This window comes from Acanthisitta chloris, unplaced genomic scaffold, assembly GCF_000695815.1.
Source record: "Acanthisitta chloris isolate BGI_N310 unplaced genomic scaffold, ASM69581v1 scaffold29130, whole genome shotgun sequence".
Lineage (NCBI taxonomy): Eukaryota > Metazoa > Chordata > Aves > Passeriformes > Acanthisittidae > Acanthisitta > Acanthisitta chloris.
This window is the reverse complement of record NW_008650448.1, coordinates 16842-35989: the sequence shown is the minus strand read 5'-3', so window position 1 is coordinate 35989 and position 19148 is coordinate 16842. Positions and strand designations below refer to the sequence as shown.

The following is a 19148-nucleotide window of genomic DNA, read 5'->3' as shown; positions in this document are numbered from 1 at the left end:
CTATTTGCTTTCTCCAGTCTTGTTTCTTCTTTCCCCATCTCTAGTTTTCATCATCAGTCTTGTCTTAATGGCAGTGCAGTGCAGTCTCTGAACCTCCAGGCTCACCCCTCTGGGCTGAGGTTCCCTTAGTGGGAAAGAGATTTGCCTCTTCCTTAGGTAGTCTAGAATTAAGCATAGGAGATGTTTCCTTTTCTCTGTTCTCGTGCTCTGAAACACAGCAATTCAAGAGAGGAAGAAGTGTGGGGAAGGCCCAGACGCTGTAGGAGTTGGGTTGAGATCCATCTGGAGCACGTGGCTGAGAGGAGTTTAGCTGCCAAGCTCTGCAAGCCTCAGCTGGCAGTTTTTGGGGTCAGTATCTCGGTTAGATCAAGTACAGAAATACCAAGAGGCAGTTTCAGGAATCGTTGTCTTGGTTAGGTGAAGAAAATGAATACCCAAAAGCATTCTAAAACCACCCTGAAACAACTTTTCCTAATTCCAGGGGTTTTTTTTTGTGTTTGGTTTATTGTTTTGTTTTTAAACATGGTGGTGGGAATTCTCTTCTTTCTCAGCCATCTTCTGAGAAACACTTGAACTCTTCCAAAATAGCTAAAATTTTCCAAAACTGCTGCACTCATTACAGACATCTGGGAAAAATTTAGTATATTAACTTGGCAAATATACAGCAAAGAGAAAGAAGTTGCGGAAGGGAAGTTATTGGGCAGTTTTTAATTTTAGTTTCTGCTGTACATGCGGAGCCATCTCAGTATTGGCCTTTCGGAGCAGAGTGCTCTGACCTGGAGTGTATATTGGTATGGGAGAAGAGCTATTGAACCTGGAATCCAAAACAAGTCTATCTACAGCCTGGTATTTGCCTCAGCATTCAAGGATTAGATGAGTGCATGCTCTTCATATCAGAAGCTATGGCCTGAAATATTTGGTTTGTGGAGATGTCAGCCTGCACTCAGCCTGTGGACACCTGCGTTCTGTAAAGTGGGGCCTCTGTGGAGTTCTGATCATCTGGACTTTGATTTCACATAAGCAATATATAATTCATGCCACATGCTTTCGTGGAAAAACGGGTGATAAAAATCCCCCACAAGCTGTTAAGGAATTTATGTGGAAAATATTAGAAGCCAAACGTGCTTTCATTTGTACCTAAGGAAAAACAACCCCCACAAACACAATTGAAAAAGGCAAAGGAAGGAGTAAAAGCACACTGCTATGACTGGAGATTAATCCTGCTAAAAATGCATAGCTTCCCGTGGTCACTTTCTCCAGTGACTCTCTCAGACCGTACGCAGGTCTGCAGTGGTAGGAGTTGTCCTAGCTTGTCTCTGTGCAGCAGCTCTGGGGAGAGCTGGTGAATCTGGTGTCCTGGGGAGGGATTCTGTCATTGATACAGGTGTTTGCCAGCTGGAGTCTGAATGAATGAAGGACATTGCTGAATATGTCAATCATAAATCGTTGCTGTTAATTTTTTGGGAGTCACTTCATCATTGTTCTGCCATTGTTGGTTTTGTGGGGGTTTTGTTTGGTTTGGGTGGGTAGGGATTTTTTTTGTCATTGGTTTGCTTCGTTTAGCTGAAGAGTTCTGTAAAGCCCCATCTCATGAGCATTTTGTTACTCACGTCGCATTCCTGTACCGTGCCAGAGTTGGTGACCGTGTTCCGTCGGTGGAGGAGATGAGTGAAAGCCGCTGGCTGTACTTCAGGTGACACTGTGCTTTCCTTGATACCAAATTAACCTGGGGCTTGGCTTTCTTCATCTTTGTAACACTAAGTGTGTGCTCTTTTTCTGTACTGTGGCATGCTCCTGCTGCTGCTTTTATGCAGAGTGCTGTAGATGTTTGTCAGTTCTGAGACTTCTCTCACCCTGAGCTGGGTGAGTGTGGACCACACATGTCTTCAGTTTAACAAAACATGAAACCACAAAGCACCACGTTCTTCAGCTCTGTGTATGGGTATCTGATGAAGCAAAACTAGCATCTCTGGCCTTGGAAGATTTGAAAGCTGAGACATCATGGTTGTGATCCTTAATCACACAGGTATTCTTAAGTGTTCCTTGGGATTATTTCGTGCAATTCTTCAGGTTGGAAGGGACTTCATAGATGATTTAGCCCAGTCTCTTTGGGGATGTATTTTAAAAACTGGGAGTTAACATATTGCTTTATAGGAAGATGCTAATAAAGGTGAAGCTAAACCAGAATCCTAGTCTTCTCTGGTTGATGTTGTTTTTAGAAGTGACAAACAGCTGGAGAAGAATTTAAAATAAGATAAATCTCTAGCTGACATCTACAGAGGGGTGTGTATTTGTATGTACATGTATGTGTACATATAAACATATCAGAATATTTATGTCAAGAAAGCTCTTTGAGATGGAGCAATGGTGTTTCATGTATCTTGTCACACTTGAAGGTTTCCAGCAAACCACTAAATGTTGGCCTGTACGGAGGATCCGAGAACGATTATCTATTACAGGCATTCTTGGCTGTTGCCATAGTAATTACATATACCAGGATGTAGTAAAGCCTGGTATTTTGATAACTTGTCATCTGTGTGTTGCAAGGCCTTGGAAAGGTTTCTGAAGTATCAGAAGAAATGGTTCCACCCTTTTCGAAATGATGTAGTAGAGAACTTGAAGTAGTTCTGTCTTCTTTTTGTACCATTGATTTCCATCCATTTAGTTTTCATTTTCTGTCAACCACTTTCTGCCACACTGTTTACATTGCTGAATTGTATATAGGCTTAGCATTTGAGGGCTCAAATCTGAGTAACTGCTCTCCCACATGTGATGCTGGGGTTGTGGCTGTAGGATAAGGACCAGGAAGTCTGGGAGTCAGTTAAGGGCAGAAATTCAGTGCTTTGGTATTGGGTGTTAGGAGCTCAGTGGTAGTCTATTTGCTATTACAGAGCACTTAAAACATGAAAAGCCTTTTGTGCCTTGGAAACAAAACAAAACAAAAATATTTTTGTTAGGGGAGAGTGAAGACATTTACTTAAATTTGATTAATTTTTACTGTAGCATACTTTTGTCTACAGGTTCCAGTGAACTTCCCCAGGCAGAAGTAAAGGCATCTGAATTTTATCCACTAGTACCTGTCTGTACTGAAGTGTTAAGGTATCTATCAGATACCAAAGTGATGCCAGTGGGGAAATAGATGGATTTTTCACCAGTTTTGGGATAGATGTGCATTGTTACAGCTGAGAGACTGCTCATATTCTTCATCTGGCATCTGCTTTTTAGGTGCTGTTTATTTGAGTTGTTACTGTACACTCACCCACACCCAACTGCTGCCGTGGGTTTTCAGAAAGGTGCAGCTGGCACCTGCACTACCCTGGCATTGGCTGTCCCACAGCTGATGTGCCCTTCAGTCCCCATCACACAGACTGGGCCTCTTCAACCAAACACTGTTTCCAGCCAGTGCTCGCTCACCTGCCTTTCTGCTCGGGGTTTGAGCAAAGCACCACAGCCACTGTGCTCTGTGTCCCTGAGCGCTGAGAGGGCATCTGTGCAAATCCACCCAGAAACAGTTTTTCTTAATTTCAGCAACCAGTGAAATAAATGAGAACTGATATTGGCCTTTACAGCACGCTTAAATTACAAGAAGCCTTTTAAATGTACTTGAGGATGTGAGATGGATTTTTTCTTTTAACCACCAGAAGAAAATCAATGTTGAAGACATACATGCATCAGCTTTCCACTCATACTTTTAATTATGGAAGTAGTTAAGTAAGGATGAAGTAACTGAACGTTTTCTGTGCTTCTCTTCACTGTAAAGGAGGTCAGGAGATGCTTGACTGGTTTTTGGTATCATTTTGTTTCAGGTGATAAAGATGAGATGTTCTTAGAAATCTGTGGGCAGGGCCTGCAAAAAATGTAATGCTTGTCATGAGACCAGGATGTACATACCTTGAAACTTAAACAGGCTGACTTACTACAGAAAGATAAAGCTTCCTATGTCATTCATGATAGACTAGAGGATAACAGACAGAGCGTGCTGGTTGAAAGATTCCAAAAGTAGCCATGGGAATTCAAAATGGAAATGTGTTTTGTGTTCGTCTGTGAACTGACAAACACACGTTCAAAGTGAAAGTTAAAAAAAGTGATTTATGGGAAAGAATTAATTAGAAATACTCAAAATTTGGATTCGCTTGAAGAATAACTTTGAAAAAAAGTAATTTGAATTGAGAAGTCCTTGTGGATGAGCTATTTCAATATTGAAATGTGTAGTAAGATTTCTTCCTACAACTTGAACCTTTTTAATATAGAAAAGGTCTCTTTTCCCCTTCAGCACAAGAGTGAGCCCAAGCCCCTGAACAGTGTGCTTGTTCTGCTTTGGCCCTAAGTCATCTTCCCTCAGAACAAATGCACAACCTTGTAAGTCAAGCAGAAGCTGATGCTCTGAATTGCCTAGTTTTCTTGTGTCTGTGAAGTGAATGGGTAGTCCAGGGAGCAAAAACTACCTAGGGAATGCAAGCAATGTTCACCTTTGGAATGAATTTCTTCAACTTGCCGTTCACACTGCCAACCATGCACAGCCAGCAGGAGTCTGGTTGCTGTGCAGAGCATGTCGAACCTTCCCCAGTGTGCAGCTGGACTCTGGAAAGCCACAAGTCTTTTATTTTCATGTGTCCTTGTAAAGGAATACGTGATCTTTCATGTATTGCCATACGGAGTGGGTTTCCTCGTGTTGCTTATCAGCTTTGAGTGAGGCTTCTGCAGGTAACTAGTTTGTCTGCAGAAAACTCTTCTGTAGCAATAGCCTAAGCAGTAGCCTAACTTGGCCCTTGGAACCTCTCGGGGCTCCTGTGTGGTGTTTTATTCTAGCATGTGTTGCAGTGTAGTACCCAATCTGTCTATCCAGTGTTCCCATGAGCTGGTGAAGCTTTTCAGTCTTGAGGCTGGTTGGTGCCAATGAACTTTTGGGCTAAATCTGCCTAAGGGTTAAGATGTCTCTGTATGTGGACAAGGGAAGTGATGAGGAAAGACAAGAGGGGAAAGAAAATAATAAATCCAAGCAGAGCACTGGGTCAGCACTAGCTCTATATGAGGCTGCTGCCTTATGGATTTACCCTGAACTACACAAGGCCTCATGTGAGGCCTTGGACTGGCTGTGGGTCCACAAGTATGACTTAAAACTTCAGTTCAATGCCTACTTTTCCTCTTTTATAGTTCTATCAGCAAGTGCTGCCCTGGAAGCTGTTTGAAGGTGTTTTCTTTTCGTCTGTTCCGTCCTTACGGAGGCAGAGTGCTCTTGGGATGCAGAGTTCCTCTGGGTTTGGGGCTGCATAAACACCGTGGCTAGAAATAGCTGACACACAGTCTAAGTAATGAGGAAATTGCACCAAACCAGCTCAGTCCCTTCTAGGAGAGGAAAAACGAAGTTATCAAAAACACGTTGTCTGAAATGGCTATTGCACGTTTTCCCACACTTATTATGCAACATGGTGGGACTGAAACAACACATTCAAGACTGACAATCTTATCCAACTTTTGAGGTTAGAGGTTTAAGGTTCTGCAAGAGATGACAGAGATTAAGGCATGAATAGGATTTAAAACTAGACAAGGCAATCTTAACAAATAGCTACCCCCAAAACAGACCAGAAAAACCTGAACATAATTACAAGGTTTAAATACCCATCTCGGATAGGTGCCCAGTGTGAAAAGATGCTTGCCAACTGTGCAGAGGTGAGTAGGCAGTTTCTGATTAACATTCTGTAATCAGCTGCCATCTCATTGCACAAACCATGCCTCACTCAGGTGGGAGGCTGGACTGGGTGGGCCACCTGTGGATCCACTGTGGCTGTGTTGTGTTAGGTGAATGAAACTTGCAGAAAATTATTGTTATGAGCCTTTCTAAAGTATTTTTGGTGCTTTACACTGTGCATTAAAACTTGGGGGGGTGCGTATGGCTTTTTAAAATCAGATGTTTGAGGCATACTCAGGCTTATCTGGCAGTTATTTGCTGTGTCAAGTGTTTAGGCTGGGCTTATCCTTACATTCTGGTTTCTTGCTGCTGGACATGAGGAATGTTCTCCACTGAAGAGGATGTCACATGCAGTTCACTTTCTAAGCCAAAAATTTTTTTTTTCTAATGTCCTAAAAGAATTGGCAACAAAGGTAAGCAGTGAAAGTTGCTGCCAAGATGGAGTTAAAGCTGTTACCTACAGGCCATTCCTTCTTGAGGGAAAAACTCTCTTGTTTAAAGCTGTGTAACTGTAGGGGAGTAATGGACAGCTCTTCCTCAAACTATTCTTATAACCTCTCTGAATGCAGCTTTGCTGGGTGCTTAAAGTGCTTTTAAAATGCATTCTGCCAAACTTACAGCATTTGCAACCCTCAGTAACACCACTTGCTTTGTTTTCCTAATGTTTCTGTAGGGTTGGGGTTGACCCAGATCAGGATCCTCCACCTACTAATGACAGCTTTCAAGTCTTACAAGGAGTAAGTAATTACGTAACTTCTCTATTAGGCTGATCTTATTTTATGGCTAAGATGATAGAGAACTGCAGAAGTTGTATGCGTAGATAACACCTCTCTCTCCCAGCTGGCAAGTGAGTAACAGATTTTACTTCCTAATATTCAGGTAATGTACACTGACAAATATTCTGTGGCTTCGGGTGTAATGCTGTCATGGTCACATTTTTGGGTGTGCATAGACACATAAGGCATCAAAAGCCTTCCCAAATGTACTAATACACTCTAACAATGTGCTTTCCACCCACCCACCCAGCTTGCTTTTAACTTGCCACAGCATGAATAGTTCTTCCCAGTTCTGACCCCCAGATAATGCTCTTGGTTCCTGTTCAACGACGGATAGCAAATTTTGGCCCTTGGTCTTGCTTGGAATCAGCTGAAGTTGCACTAGTGCCCTCCCTGCTCCTGCATATCACACTGCACAGCTGGCTCTGCCCACCACCCCTGTGGAGCAGGAGCACTGCAAAACTGCAGTTCACAGTCAGCAAACTGGTGCTGAGAGTCTGGCGAAGCTTTCTGTGCGTCAGCAACAGCCCCAGAGTTGGCTTTGTGTTTCAGCCTGAAATATGCTATTGGCAAACAGGATCATCAGAAGAATGTTAGCAGACATTTCAGTCTCTTTCATCTAGAAACGGAGTGAAGTCACAGGAGGAGTGCAAGGTCTAGAAAAAGAGAAAGCAATTCAGCATTTCCTGAGGCTTAACTGGGAGTTTCCTCTGCCCAGACCTTAGTCTGCACTCTCCCAGAGTTCTGCTTGAGACTGATTGTTCAGTAGCACAACTGGCTGCTTGTGTAGAAACTTTCTAGAGGAAGTTAGATGACTTTTGCATCCCGAGGATGCTTAGGGAGCAGCTCTGCTCTGTAGACCTCGGGTCGTGTGATGCTGCTGTTAAGGCTGGTCACAGATCAGTGCATCTATTTGAGATTATCTTTTTTTCTTAGTGGCTTCTCCTCCCTTGTTTTTCATTTGTTTTTTTTTCTTTCACTGTCGCATGTTGTACAGGTAAGAGTCACTTGCTCAGGAAGCATCTCTTTCATTGCAGAAACTGCATCAGGCATTTCTGTGTTCTTTGTAGACATCTGTGTCCAGCACATTAAATAGATTCTGAAATGGTGGAGCTGGCTGCCAGAAAAGGTGAATTTTGCTTTGTATCTGTCTGGGAGCAACCAGCAGTCCAGGCCTTAAAGCACCTTTTCCAATGAAGACCCCAGTTCTTGCACAAACCCCAAGTTAGGAGGTGGTGCCGTGGTAAGATGACTTCGGCCAGTTCAGGCCGAGCCTGTCAGTAACTGAGGAATTGCTTTAACAGGAAACAGAGCATGGGTATTCTGTTCTCATTGGTGTCTGCTGTGGAAATATCTTGTTTGCTTTTTTCCCATGTAAGTTCTTTATGAACTGACCGGTTTGTTTCCCTCTTTAACTGTGCATTGCATTCCTAATGGAGTCCATTAGTCAGTTCCCTTTGGATTCCTCTTTCTTTCACCAAGCTAAGATTAGCAGCATGTCACAGTTAAAGAAAATAGATCATTTGGGCTGGGGAGGGAGTGAAAATGTCCTAAGCTTTAACTCTTGGTGGATCATGGATTTTTTCAGGTCCGAAGCACACTGGGCAGTCCTGTCTTGTTCTTTTCCAGTAGTTTGAAAGGTGATTCATGCAAGGCATTCATGGGTTTCCCTGTGTTTAACTCTGGCCTCTGGCCAAGAAACCCCAACCAACAAACAACCAAACAAAAACACAAAACAACCCCCCCCCAACAAACCCCAAACAGCAACAAAAGTAAAAACAAATGCAGCTGCAGACCAGCTGGTGTGATGACTTGCAGCACAGCTAGGAAAGAGATTATATTAGCGCTGTTAGCACTTCTGAGACCATCAAGCATTTTTGAACTTTGCATGACCTCCCTCAATTGTGATTTCTATATGGATTCCCTGTTAAGCATGTTTCTTTTAAGTGTCTTTCATCATGTTTCCAAGAGTTTATCAGGTATGGCAGTTTCCTTGTTCTTCCAGAAAACAGATATCGAACCCAGAGCTAGACCTAGATCTAGAGTTAAGGAAGCCAACCAAGCAATGAATTGGAATCAGTCTGGATTGTCAATGAGGTTTCTTTGTCAGTTTTGAAGTTATTTCTATATGCATCACTGAACTAACAGGGATACAAGGTTTTAGGCTCCAGGGAACTTGGTGGTAGAAAGTTTGTTAAGGTAACTGGAGTGCAATGAAGACAGCCTACTTCTGTGCAGTCACTTCTGATCTTTCTAGGGAGAGTAACTTCTCAGGATAAGTCTCTAAATAGCTTTCTTCTGCATTCCAAGTACAGTATTGAGGTAATTTGGCTTTTTTGAACAGGACATTATAATGTGAATTATTGGAATGTATCATTTGGGGGTTTTTCTGCCTGAAGTAATTGAATATGTTTTTCTCTTGCTTTTAGGATGGCCCAGATTCTGCGAGAAGGAACAGGACAAAGCAGGAAAGTGCTTGGCTCTTCAGGCTATGGTATAGCTTTGACCATAAGTATCCTTTTGAAAACACAGCTTAGCTTCAAGGCATGAAATGTTCACTTTTTTCCTATCCATGTACCCATATGTGGCCTTAAGCACTTGCTCTTCCTCCTGTTTGACTGTCAAGTATTTGACAGGTTCAAGGCACAGAATGGAAGTTTGAACTCACTGGCTCAGCAGACAGACCTTTCCTTTTTCTAATGCACGGTATGTCACACTTGCTGGAGGACTGAAACCAGTCAGTTCTAGGAGCTGAACTTCCTTCCTAAACAACAAGACAGACAATTAACCATTTCAGATCCTCAGATTTGTTCTGTTCATCTGTTCTCATCTTCACTGGTGCTTATAGCTCAAACCAGTTTTCCAGTTCATTGTACATGTCTAAGCCTTGACTCTCTGCTCTGAAGAGCCATCTGCTTTTCTGATGAAGTCCCATATCTGTGGTTGATTTTTAAAGAGGAAGTTCTGGAAATAAAAATCTACATGTGGTCCAGCTTATCTCCTTAAGTATATCCAGAAATTCCTATGGGTGTGTTAAAGCAGAGTGTCCCTGTGTGTATATGGTACTGTACAAGTTTTCTGAAGCTATTATTATACTATTTGGATAGTCTTGTTTAGGCTTCTGAGCAATTTTTGTGTAGCTGTCCTGTCTTTTTCATGTTTATGAGTTGTTTTTTTAAAATCTACTTGACTTAATCAGTAAATCATACAAGTGCTCCTCCTCAACAGCTTACTTAGTTGAAAATGGCAAAGATAATCTTGTGGCCATGGCAAGTCACTTGTACTCAAACTCGAAGAAATTTCAGTTCTGGATTCCTCCTAATTTCTGGGTGGTTGAATATACACAATTACCTGTCACAGGGCCTTACTCTTGTTGCAGTGTGCAGCTGAGCCTCGTCCCTGGGCTCTTGGCCGTGGGCTGGGAGGCAGCTGGCCTGGCTGGAGCTTCTTTCCATGCCTGGTGCATCAAGCCTTCCTGCCCAGGCAAACCCAGGTAGCATTCAGATCTTAACAGCACTTGCCTCTTTGGGATAAAATCTCCTTGAGCAAGGCTTTCAGAGGCAGTAGTATTGGGCCAAAGCCCAGAGGGGAGTATATGTGCCAGCTTAAGTATTCATAAATGGTAGTAATTTCAAGTTGACTCTGAGTTGTAGTGGCTGGCAGGACCTGGCTGTGGCAGCCTATTTCTTTGCTGCCTTTTTAAGGAGGTAGCAGAGCTGTCCTGTTCCCTGCCTTTACACAAGGGATGTGTCAGATGAAAGGAGGAGCAGTTGGCAGTGCTGACTTCCCTTGGCTGGCAGTCCCCAGCAAGGGTGGGGGCAGTGTCTGGAGAAAATTACAGCCTGACTGGCTGTTTCACAGATACTTAGGATGCTGGTAGTGCATTTGCCTTTTGCAGTGGTGCCTAGCATTCTTTAGGGAAGGTTTCTGTGAAGTTTGTGCCAAGGAAATTGATATCCAGAGGCGTAATTGCCTTAATATGTTAGAGGTAAAAGTCTGCTCCTGCTGTTGCAAGGAGACATTCACATAAACATTGACTGGGTGGGCTTAAATTGCACACATGGGATGATCCTTAGAATCGTCACCTCTGTATGAACCATAGAATGGCTTGGGTTGGAAGGGACCTTAGAGAACACCTAGCTCCAACTCTCCTGTCACGGGCAGAGGCACCTCGTCAAAATACTTTTTCCTTATGCATTCACTGGGTCTGTGTGTAGAAAGGCAGATTGTCTCAAAATTTACTTTTTTCAAGGGAACTTAACTTGAAAAAGATTCAATGAAGTGATGGCAGTGTGCACCAAAGCTGGATATTGCCTGCAGAGCTCTGTCCAGATGGATATGCAGGAACTTCAGTCCTGTGGAATGCAGAGTTCATTTAATGTCATGGGCTGTTCCCTGGGTTTACCCACAACTGTTAAACACGAAGAAATCTGCAACTTTGATGAAGTACCAGATGCCTTTTACTGGGTTTGTTTTGGTTAGGCTGAGTTGCTGCCTGTCTGCCACAGCACAGCATGGCAGCGCATGAGTTAGGGCAAGGGCGAAGTTTCTTTCCAGGAATGGGTGTAACACAGTTAGTGAAGGAGGAAAGGAGGAAACATAACTCTGCTCAAGTAAACACGCTATGCCAGGCTCTGCTGAAGGACAGGGATAGCTCTCTGCTAACACAGCCCCTTTTTTAACCCTCTCTTTCCCCAAAGCATCTTGATTTGTTGGGGTGATCAGGGAAACTGTTCGTCAGGGAAACTTGATTCTCTCCGTGTTGAGAGGCCTAAGAAAGTAACAGGAATACCTGCAACATACATATTTACATTTAAAAGAATCAGACTGTCTCCTGTGCCAGTCAAGATCAACATGCTGCTCTGGAGCATGGACACAATTTTTTTTACTCTCAGCATTTTTTCGGGCATATCATCAGTCTGAAGTACTCGTGTGAACAAATATGGATTTCCCTGGGAGCAGACCTATGAAAAGATGTGTGAAGACCCCTTCCTTCCCCATCCCCCCTCATTTTGAGCCTCTGTGTGGTATGTGTGTATGCACTGCAGAGATGTCTTTGAGCATTACCAGAGTCAGATCTCTGGTTGTATCTCTGTGGCTCAGTAACCAGCTAGCAGTGCTTGGAGGATGTTGGATGAACAGCATTTCTTTATTTCTCTCTTGAGCCACATAGGAATGTCACCTTGTTACCTCTAGTTGTAACCCTGGCACCATCCTCCCATCTTCAGAGCAGAAACACCCTCAGACCATTTTACACCAGAGCACTTGTACCTTTGCTTGCTCCTTGCTCTAGAGAGCCCAGAAGCTGCAAACATTGCACCTGTTTGATGCTTTTAGGAATAGAGTGAGCTAGCTGTCCTTGCAGAAGATGTGTGAGTAAACAAACTGCACTTGAAAGGATCAAGGGGAAAATGTTGGGGGGATGCTTTATGTCCAGTTGTTGAGTAGCACAGTTCAAAGGCCGAGCCCCATTTATGTAGGATTGCTTTTTTCTTTTCAATAGTGTTTTTTGAGCACTGGTGTGTTTTCCTTAACTGCTTAAGCTATTTGAAGCCAATTCTCACTCACAGTGGGCCTCCACTGACCACGACTCTGCCCAGCTGGTGTGGCCTGATAGCTCGCTGTCTCACAAGTCCACAGGTTTACGATGTAAGTAGAACAACTCAATACTTCTGTGCTTTGTTTTCTGTGTATTTAACTGCAGCAAATCACTGGTTTTATTTTTAGGCCATGTCCTGGTTTCAGCTGGTTTGATAAACATACTGGAAGACAGTGCTGGTCTGTCCTGGGAAAAAAAATAAAAATTAAGGTACTCTCTCTCCTGAGGCAACAGCTTCTAACAATTTCTACAGATTTTGGTAGAAATCAGCGATGATCTTGGGAAATAACAGGCCTAGTCAATAACCCAGTTCAGTAGCGAATCACTTCAAAATGTTCAGTCCCTTCTCAGCACTTTTGGACAAGTTTCTTTTCCTGTTACCACTAAGTTGGCATTGAGATCTCTTTCAGAGAAGTCACTGACATGTTTACCCATGCCAGAAGGAAATCTGGTAGAGCTTCCCTTCATTGTTTCTGCTGAAATTTGAGACCATGTTTCAGAAACTGTGAACCAGTGATCTCAGTCCAGCAGGTCACTGTACTGTCTTTACAGCCACAGCCTGCAATAATTAATGCTCCATTCTCCTATTACTCTTGCAGGATCCTGATACATGTCATTGCTGTCTGTGCAGTGCTTCTGAAATCTACTGCTTCCCGTGACCTGCTTGTAAAGAAAAGCACAGTGTCATGTGGAGTTTCTCAAATTGGCAGGTTCTTTGGGGTGTTAGTATCTCTGCAATGTTCAGTAGTCTTGGACCTGTTTTCTATTAATCCTTTCCTAGAAATTTATGAATTCCACTAGTAACTTTGAAATACTTCCCTGCATTTCTTTCTGGGTATCATGAGCATCTTTCTTTTACCTGCTAGAAGAATTTCAAAGAACTTTGAAATGTCTGCTGCCTATTTGGAGCTATTATTAGTGCAAGAAATTGGCCTTGTTCCCATCTTTGCAATGCCACTGGAGATCTTAAAACAGATCTAGGCTGGAAAGCATCTATCAGACCAATTAGCTTAGTTCTGCATTGCCCATTTGTCTGTCTGTGTGTGATCTTATGAGAGTTAATTGTCCAGTAACTGAGGATCTAACCAGAATGAACATGTAAATTTGGCTTTCATTTTCTCTGAGTGTTGGGCTCTTCTTTTTGTTACTCATTGTTAGCTGCTACTGCATTGGTTCTGTGACACACACAGAGGATGTTAATTCGTTAAAAATGCTTGTGAGGATGCACTTCAAGGTGTATCATGTGCAACTTACATATTGTATTCTGTTTTCTGTTCCTATTTTGACGCATTACTGAGTTAGTCTCAGGAAATAATGTAATTTTGAGGTTTTATTTTTAACTTCTTTTCAAGTTTTCTGAGCTCTGCAGTTGCTTTGTTGCTTTGTGTTTCTTTGCCTGGCTGGCTTTGCTGAAGCACTTGGCTATGCCATTTTATTCCTGGCTAAAAAGCTGTGAAATCCTCTTGCCTTTCTATGAAGGCAGGTGAAGCAACAAAGAGAACCATGTCTTTGTGGGGACAGAAACTGCTTGGAATAGTTGCACTTTTGTGAGGTATTTCCAGGAAAATTGAATGAGAATTAAAGACTGAAAACTTTGAATTAAACAAGAGAAAGTCTGTGAGTACTCAACAGGCTATAACATAGCTGGAAACATATGTTAAAAAAAAAAAGTAGTAAATTCTAGATCTCATTCAGGTGTATGTCTGGGTTATGACATCTACTTAGAGAAAAAAGCATACTGTATATTTGTGTATTGTTTTCAGCTTTTGTTGCTTTATTGTTTTTCTCCTCTGACTTTATTACAACCTTATTTTAGAATTCACTTTTACTTCCATGAGTGGAAGTATGTCTCTTTAATGAGATGCCAAAGTAGGGTTTGAGAGTCAAATAATCTTATTACATAGTCCACCTACAGCTTATTCCTAAGTATGAGATCGTGTCCTCTAAGCTTCAGTTTGCCTGGTGCACTGTGAGGCTCTGAGTCAGCACACGGGTGAGGCACAGAGGAGTTTTCCAGAGATGCTGCTGTTCTTTGATGTTCTCCCACTGCTTTCAGGCTGTGCCACTAGACTCACCATTAAGTATTTCCCACCCAAACACAATACAAGTTCATAGAATCATAGAATTTTAGGGGTTGAAATAGACCTTACAGCTCCCCCAGCCCCAAGCCCTGCCCTGGGCAGGGACACCTCCCAGCAGAGCAGGTTGCTCAAGGCTCATCCAACCTGGCTGTGAACACTGCCAGGGTTGGGGCAGCCACAGCCTCCCTGGGCACCCTGGGACAGGGTCTCACCACCAGAACAGGGAAAACATTTTCCTAATATCTAACCTAAATTTCCCCTCCTCCAATTTGTACCCATTGCCCCTTGTCCTGTCCCTGCAGCTCCTAACACAGATCCCTCTGCAGCTTCCCTGGAGCCCCTTCAGCTGTGGAAAAGTTGCTCTGAGGTCTCCACACAACCTTCTCTTCTCCAGGCTGAACACCCCAACTCCCTCAGCCTGTGCTCACAGGGAGATGCTCCAGTGCTCTGAGCAACTTTGTGGCCTCCTCTGGACTTGCTCCAACAGCTCCATGTCTTATTACATCGAGGGCACCAGTACTGCAGTTGGAACTTAAAAGCATGAAAAGTTGCAGTATTTAGTGTTTAAAATTATAATTTTCAAAAATTGGCTCTTATTTTCCTCTCCTGGTGTTATCTTCAGTGCATGCCCACCTGGCAGGGCTCTTCAGTTTGTCCCAGACTAACATAGCTTACTTCTTTTTTCCTTTCCTTTTGACATATCCTTTGAAACTTTTAGCAGTCCTCTGTTTCATCAGCCATTTATCCCAGTTGGAAGAAGCACCTGTGTTAGTACCTCCTTTTCTGATGAAGCACTCCTGGAGATGGTTTCTTTGCTGGTTTTCTCAGGGGTGTGTTTTGTGTCATACACACTCCCACACTTGTTTGTTTTTGAAAGCTTATTTCTTGCACCATACACAGTATCACAGATGATATAAAAGTAGAGGAAATTGGATTTTTTTTAGAAACATGCAATCCCTGTAAAGAAACTTGATTTTCAGTCCTTATAAGTCTTGGAGGAGGTAACTCTTAAAATGGATAAGAAGACTTAATCCCCTTCCACCTTCCTTAGTGATTGTGACTGGCAGAATTTCCGTGCTGAATTGAAATCCGGCCGAGAACTGTAAGCGAAGCATCAGATTTGATGTTATTTTGTCCATGTGCTACTTGGTGTGTTTGTTTTGGAGCCGTGGGGTCAGGGACCTGCAGTGCAGGTGCTGCCAGGAGTGATGTCTGTGCTGTGTTCAGCACCAGCGTTCGATGGCTGCGCAGTGTCCTGTGCCTGTGCTTGGCTGGGGAGGCAGCACAGACTGGCTCTCCAGCACTGACTCCAGATAGGTTTTAGGAGTGAGTAACATCTCTAGCATGCATTCTTAGGAGCGGGAGCAGATTTCCCCGCAAACAGGACAGAATGCACTGAGGTCCCTCAAGGTTATGTTGAGCATGTCAAAACAAAATTCAGGCTTTTGCAGTCTTGGATTTAGGTACTTAGCCATCCTAGTTGGTCAGTTTAAGTAGCGAAGTTCAGACCTATGTTGGTTTATTTTTATTTTTTTTTGCGTGAATTTAAGCTATTCCTTCAGAACTGTAGGGGATTGCAGAGGCCTGTTTAGGGTTATTCTTGGAAGTATTTCAAGTCTCTGGGGATCTGCTTGTGGATACATTTCCTGTCTTTCTTGAAGGAATTGTTCATGCTGCGTGGAGCACGGTAGGTTTATTCACCCATCCTCTTTGCATGCAAGCAGAGCAAATCTGTATACTATGTGGGATTCTTCATGGATGTTCTCTGGGGACATCTATGAAATAAATTGCCTGCTGTTTGCAGTGCTGTTCAGAAGTGAAATAAATAAGTGGAACTTGGCTCATACAAGGCAATGTTTGTTCACTGTGTTGAGAGAAAGTTCAGTGTTTTATCTGGATCTAATCATGTTTATATACATGTAAAAGTATAGCCTGGGACTAGCAAAGACCAAGTTAGGACCTGCCATACCCTGTGAAGCCTGTGACCGTCTCCTTTCAGTATCATGCTCCCAACAGCTTCTCAGCCTTTTGGGGAAGCTCAAGTGTAGTTTGTTCTTACCTGTTTGTTCTCTGTAAGCTGCAGGTGGCTGCAGGGATTCGCTGCTCAATGGCATTGTGGAGACAGGAGCTGCTCTGGGAGCTCATGCAGCCACTTCACACACAGCCCTGGTGTGGCAGTACCTCCTAGTGCTCTGTTTCCCCTCCCTGGTGCTTCCCCAAGGGCAAATGCCATGAAAGGGAACATCTAATAGAGCTTCTCAGCTGCTTCTACTTCTGAAAACCTAACCAGTCAAGAGTCACAAAGTGTCTGCTGCTTCCTTGGCTTTCTGCTTTTATAGGGATATCACATTTTCTTACAGACTGTTATTTTGTGTACCCTTTTTAATCATCTTGGTCTTCCCACTCAGACTTTTACTTTGGTTTTGCAACTAAAAGCTTTGAATGGTGTTTCTGCCAACTATAGCTGAACTTTTTAATTTCTGCCTTTCTTGTTTGTAACGTGGTGTCAGGAGTTCAGCGTTGTCTTTGTGATCAAAGAAGGCAAGTGTCCTAAACTGTGTTTAAACTGGTGCTCCCTATCACACTAACCTTGTCTCTAAAAGGCAATGATAAATTTGGATAACGTGAAGGTTCTGAGAAATTAGCATTCACACTTAGTAGGGCTCGTCTTGCACCCACCACTGAACTGCACCTTTTCTTTTGTTGGTTTTGGCCTCTTCCAGACCTCATTAGTTAAATATTCTGTATCATCTAGAGGCTTCTCCTACTTTATTTTGGCCGATTATCATTCTGACATAATGACAGGAAGCTTTCCCAGGAAGTTTTATTTAGCCAGGCACTGCATTTTTCATCGTGGATAGGTTAATCAGCACTTTCAGTCTCAAGTGCCCTGAACTCCTGTTCTGCAGTAGTTCTGCTTTCTCTTCATGCTGATCATGGGCCTCCTCTCTCACATGGCCTGTGCCCTCCTTCCCCTGCTGCAGTGGAAGAAGAGGAGGTATTTTGGGAGCACAGCCTGATCAGGGTCCAGCCTCTCGAGGAGGACAGCAAGACACATTTCAGCTCTGGCTAGGAGTGTGGAGCTATTCACAAGGAGAAATTGCTGTCAGTTGTAAGAAAACAGACTTACAGTTCTGATTTAATTTTCTTCGAATATGAGGAAACCCCATTTTCTGACCAATTCAGCTGGTTTGCCTTTTAGCAAGACCATGATAAACAGGAGTGGAGCATGGTGTGATTGCTTGTTGTTGTATTATGCTGTGTAGAGAAATTCAGTGTTTTGTTACACTTCAGCAATTTCTTGTCTCTGACCATACATTTCATCCCATCTCTGCCAAAATAAATTCTAAGAGTTTTGTGAGCCACTTTCTTAAACGATTTTGAAAAGAAAACATATCAGAACTAGTTGCAAAACTGTGAGGCAAGCACTTTCTTACATCAGTATTTTTTACGGCTCAGGAGCATCTGAAGAAGTAGGTCAAGCAATCCTCTGTTTAATAACAGGCAAAAATAAGCAGGTAGTTGGAAAGAATATTGTTAGTTCTTGATATAAACCTTGAATACAAAGATTTTGGGCCTAATGAGTTGTTACCAGTTTGCATGAAACTTTTACTAATGAATTTGACTAACTAGCAACAAATGCAACTCTGATTTTGTGTTTGGAGTGACCCAGTTGTGCTTGGTCTTCAGTCTTTTTCCTGTACTGCCTTCTAAATTGTTCTGCAGAAACCAGTGTGTGCTGCTCATCTCTGCTGTTCTTCTGGTGAGCTCCCAGTGCTGTGAAACTCCGGGTTACCCGTTCCATCACCCAGTTCTTGGCTTCAGCTCTCCTGTCTCTCCCGCTGGCAGCGTTATGCAGGGAGCAGTAAGCTGATTTGCAAACACTGGGTTCAAGGTTATTTTTAACATTTCTTAAGGTGGAACCTTATTGCTTACTGCTCCGTATCAACACATAGGGAAACTCTTCTGATGCTCTCTGGGCAAAGAAAGATGCTATGTGCCGTACATAGATTTTTCTTCTTTTTTTTTTTTTGTTTCCCCAGAATCAGGAACAGCTTAGAGAAGAGGATTCTGATTTTATTCTGAATGATGGTGACCTTACTGTGACATACGGCGACACAACAATAACTGCAAATGGTTCTTCTGGCCCCCATACAGCCACCACTAGCCTGGATGGCAAGAGAACAAAAAGCAGTTCAGAGGAAGCCCTGGAACGTGATTTGGGAGCAGCAGATCATGAAGTTGCAAGCAGAGGGACCCGGCTAGTATTTCCTCTGGAGTACAATGCATGATCACTGACTCAGTAAAGGAACTCTTGCTCTGTGAATGGCTCCAGGAGGACTGCAGGCCACTGTGCCACTTGAGGTGGGGAATGTTTATTCAAACAAGTTAAGGTCTGAAAATGTCACCTGTTTTTCACTTGAGATGCTGACAGTGGGTTTTCTACTTGTCTGCAAACAGGCGGACGAGAAAACGGGTCACTCTCCTCTTCTTCAAATGCATATTGAATCCAAGTATAACTAGCATGCTGCAATTGTCTTGGTCAGCTGCAGCAGCTCTCTGTGAAGAGAGGCACATGAACACATTGTCATAGAACTGAGCTTGGCTTGGCTTAGCTTGGGAATGTGGAAGAACTATAAACTTGATAACTATTATGAGACAAAAAAGGATGTGTATGTATCTGAATGTGGAGAGATCCATTGTTAACTTCTCTGATGAGCTGGAGGAAACTCAAGTGAAATGGGACAGTGTACATTAAGGTACAGATGCACGAGTGAAAGACTCTGGGGGATCTGTGAGTGCAAGCTGTACTCACTGTATTTCAGGGAAAAAAGGGAAAAGAAGACGTTTCTGCTGGCTAGCTGTTAAATAGGAAGGCAGCGAGAGCTACTTGTCCCTTCAGCTTTGGGTAACATGACTATTAGCCTAACTTCTAGTGCCTCAAAAGAAAACCATCCAGCTCCCTGTGGTCCAAGATGTACCTGACCCAACATGAGCCTGGA

The 19148-nt window shown here is 43.1% G+C and overlaps 1 protein-coding gene across 1 annotated transcript in view; it reads left to right on the top strand.

The window, feature by feature from the left end:
- The window catches only part of SLC9A7 (solute carrier family 9, subfamily A (NHE7, cation proton antiporter 7), member 7), a 37787-nt gene extending 19350 nt beyond the window's left edge, over positions 1–18437 (top strand). Inside the window, exons 12-16 of the mRNA XM_009085180.1 lie at positions 1634–1693; positions 6363–6426; positions 8895–8977; positions 12009–12114; positions 18189–18437. Coding sequence (XP_009083428.1) covers positions 1634–1693; positions 6363–6426; positions 8895–8977; positions 12009–12114; positions 18189–18437 — 562 coding nt within the window. The remainder of the gene's footprint in view (positions 1–1633; positions 1694–6362; positions 6427–8894; positions 8978–12008; positions 12115–18188) is intronic.
- The last annotated feature ends 711 nt before the right edge of the window (positions 18438–19148 follow it).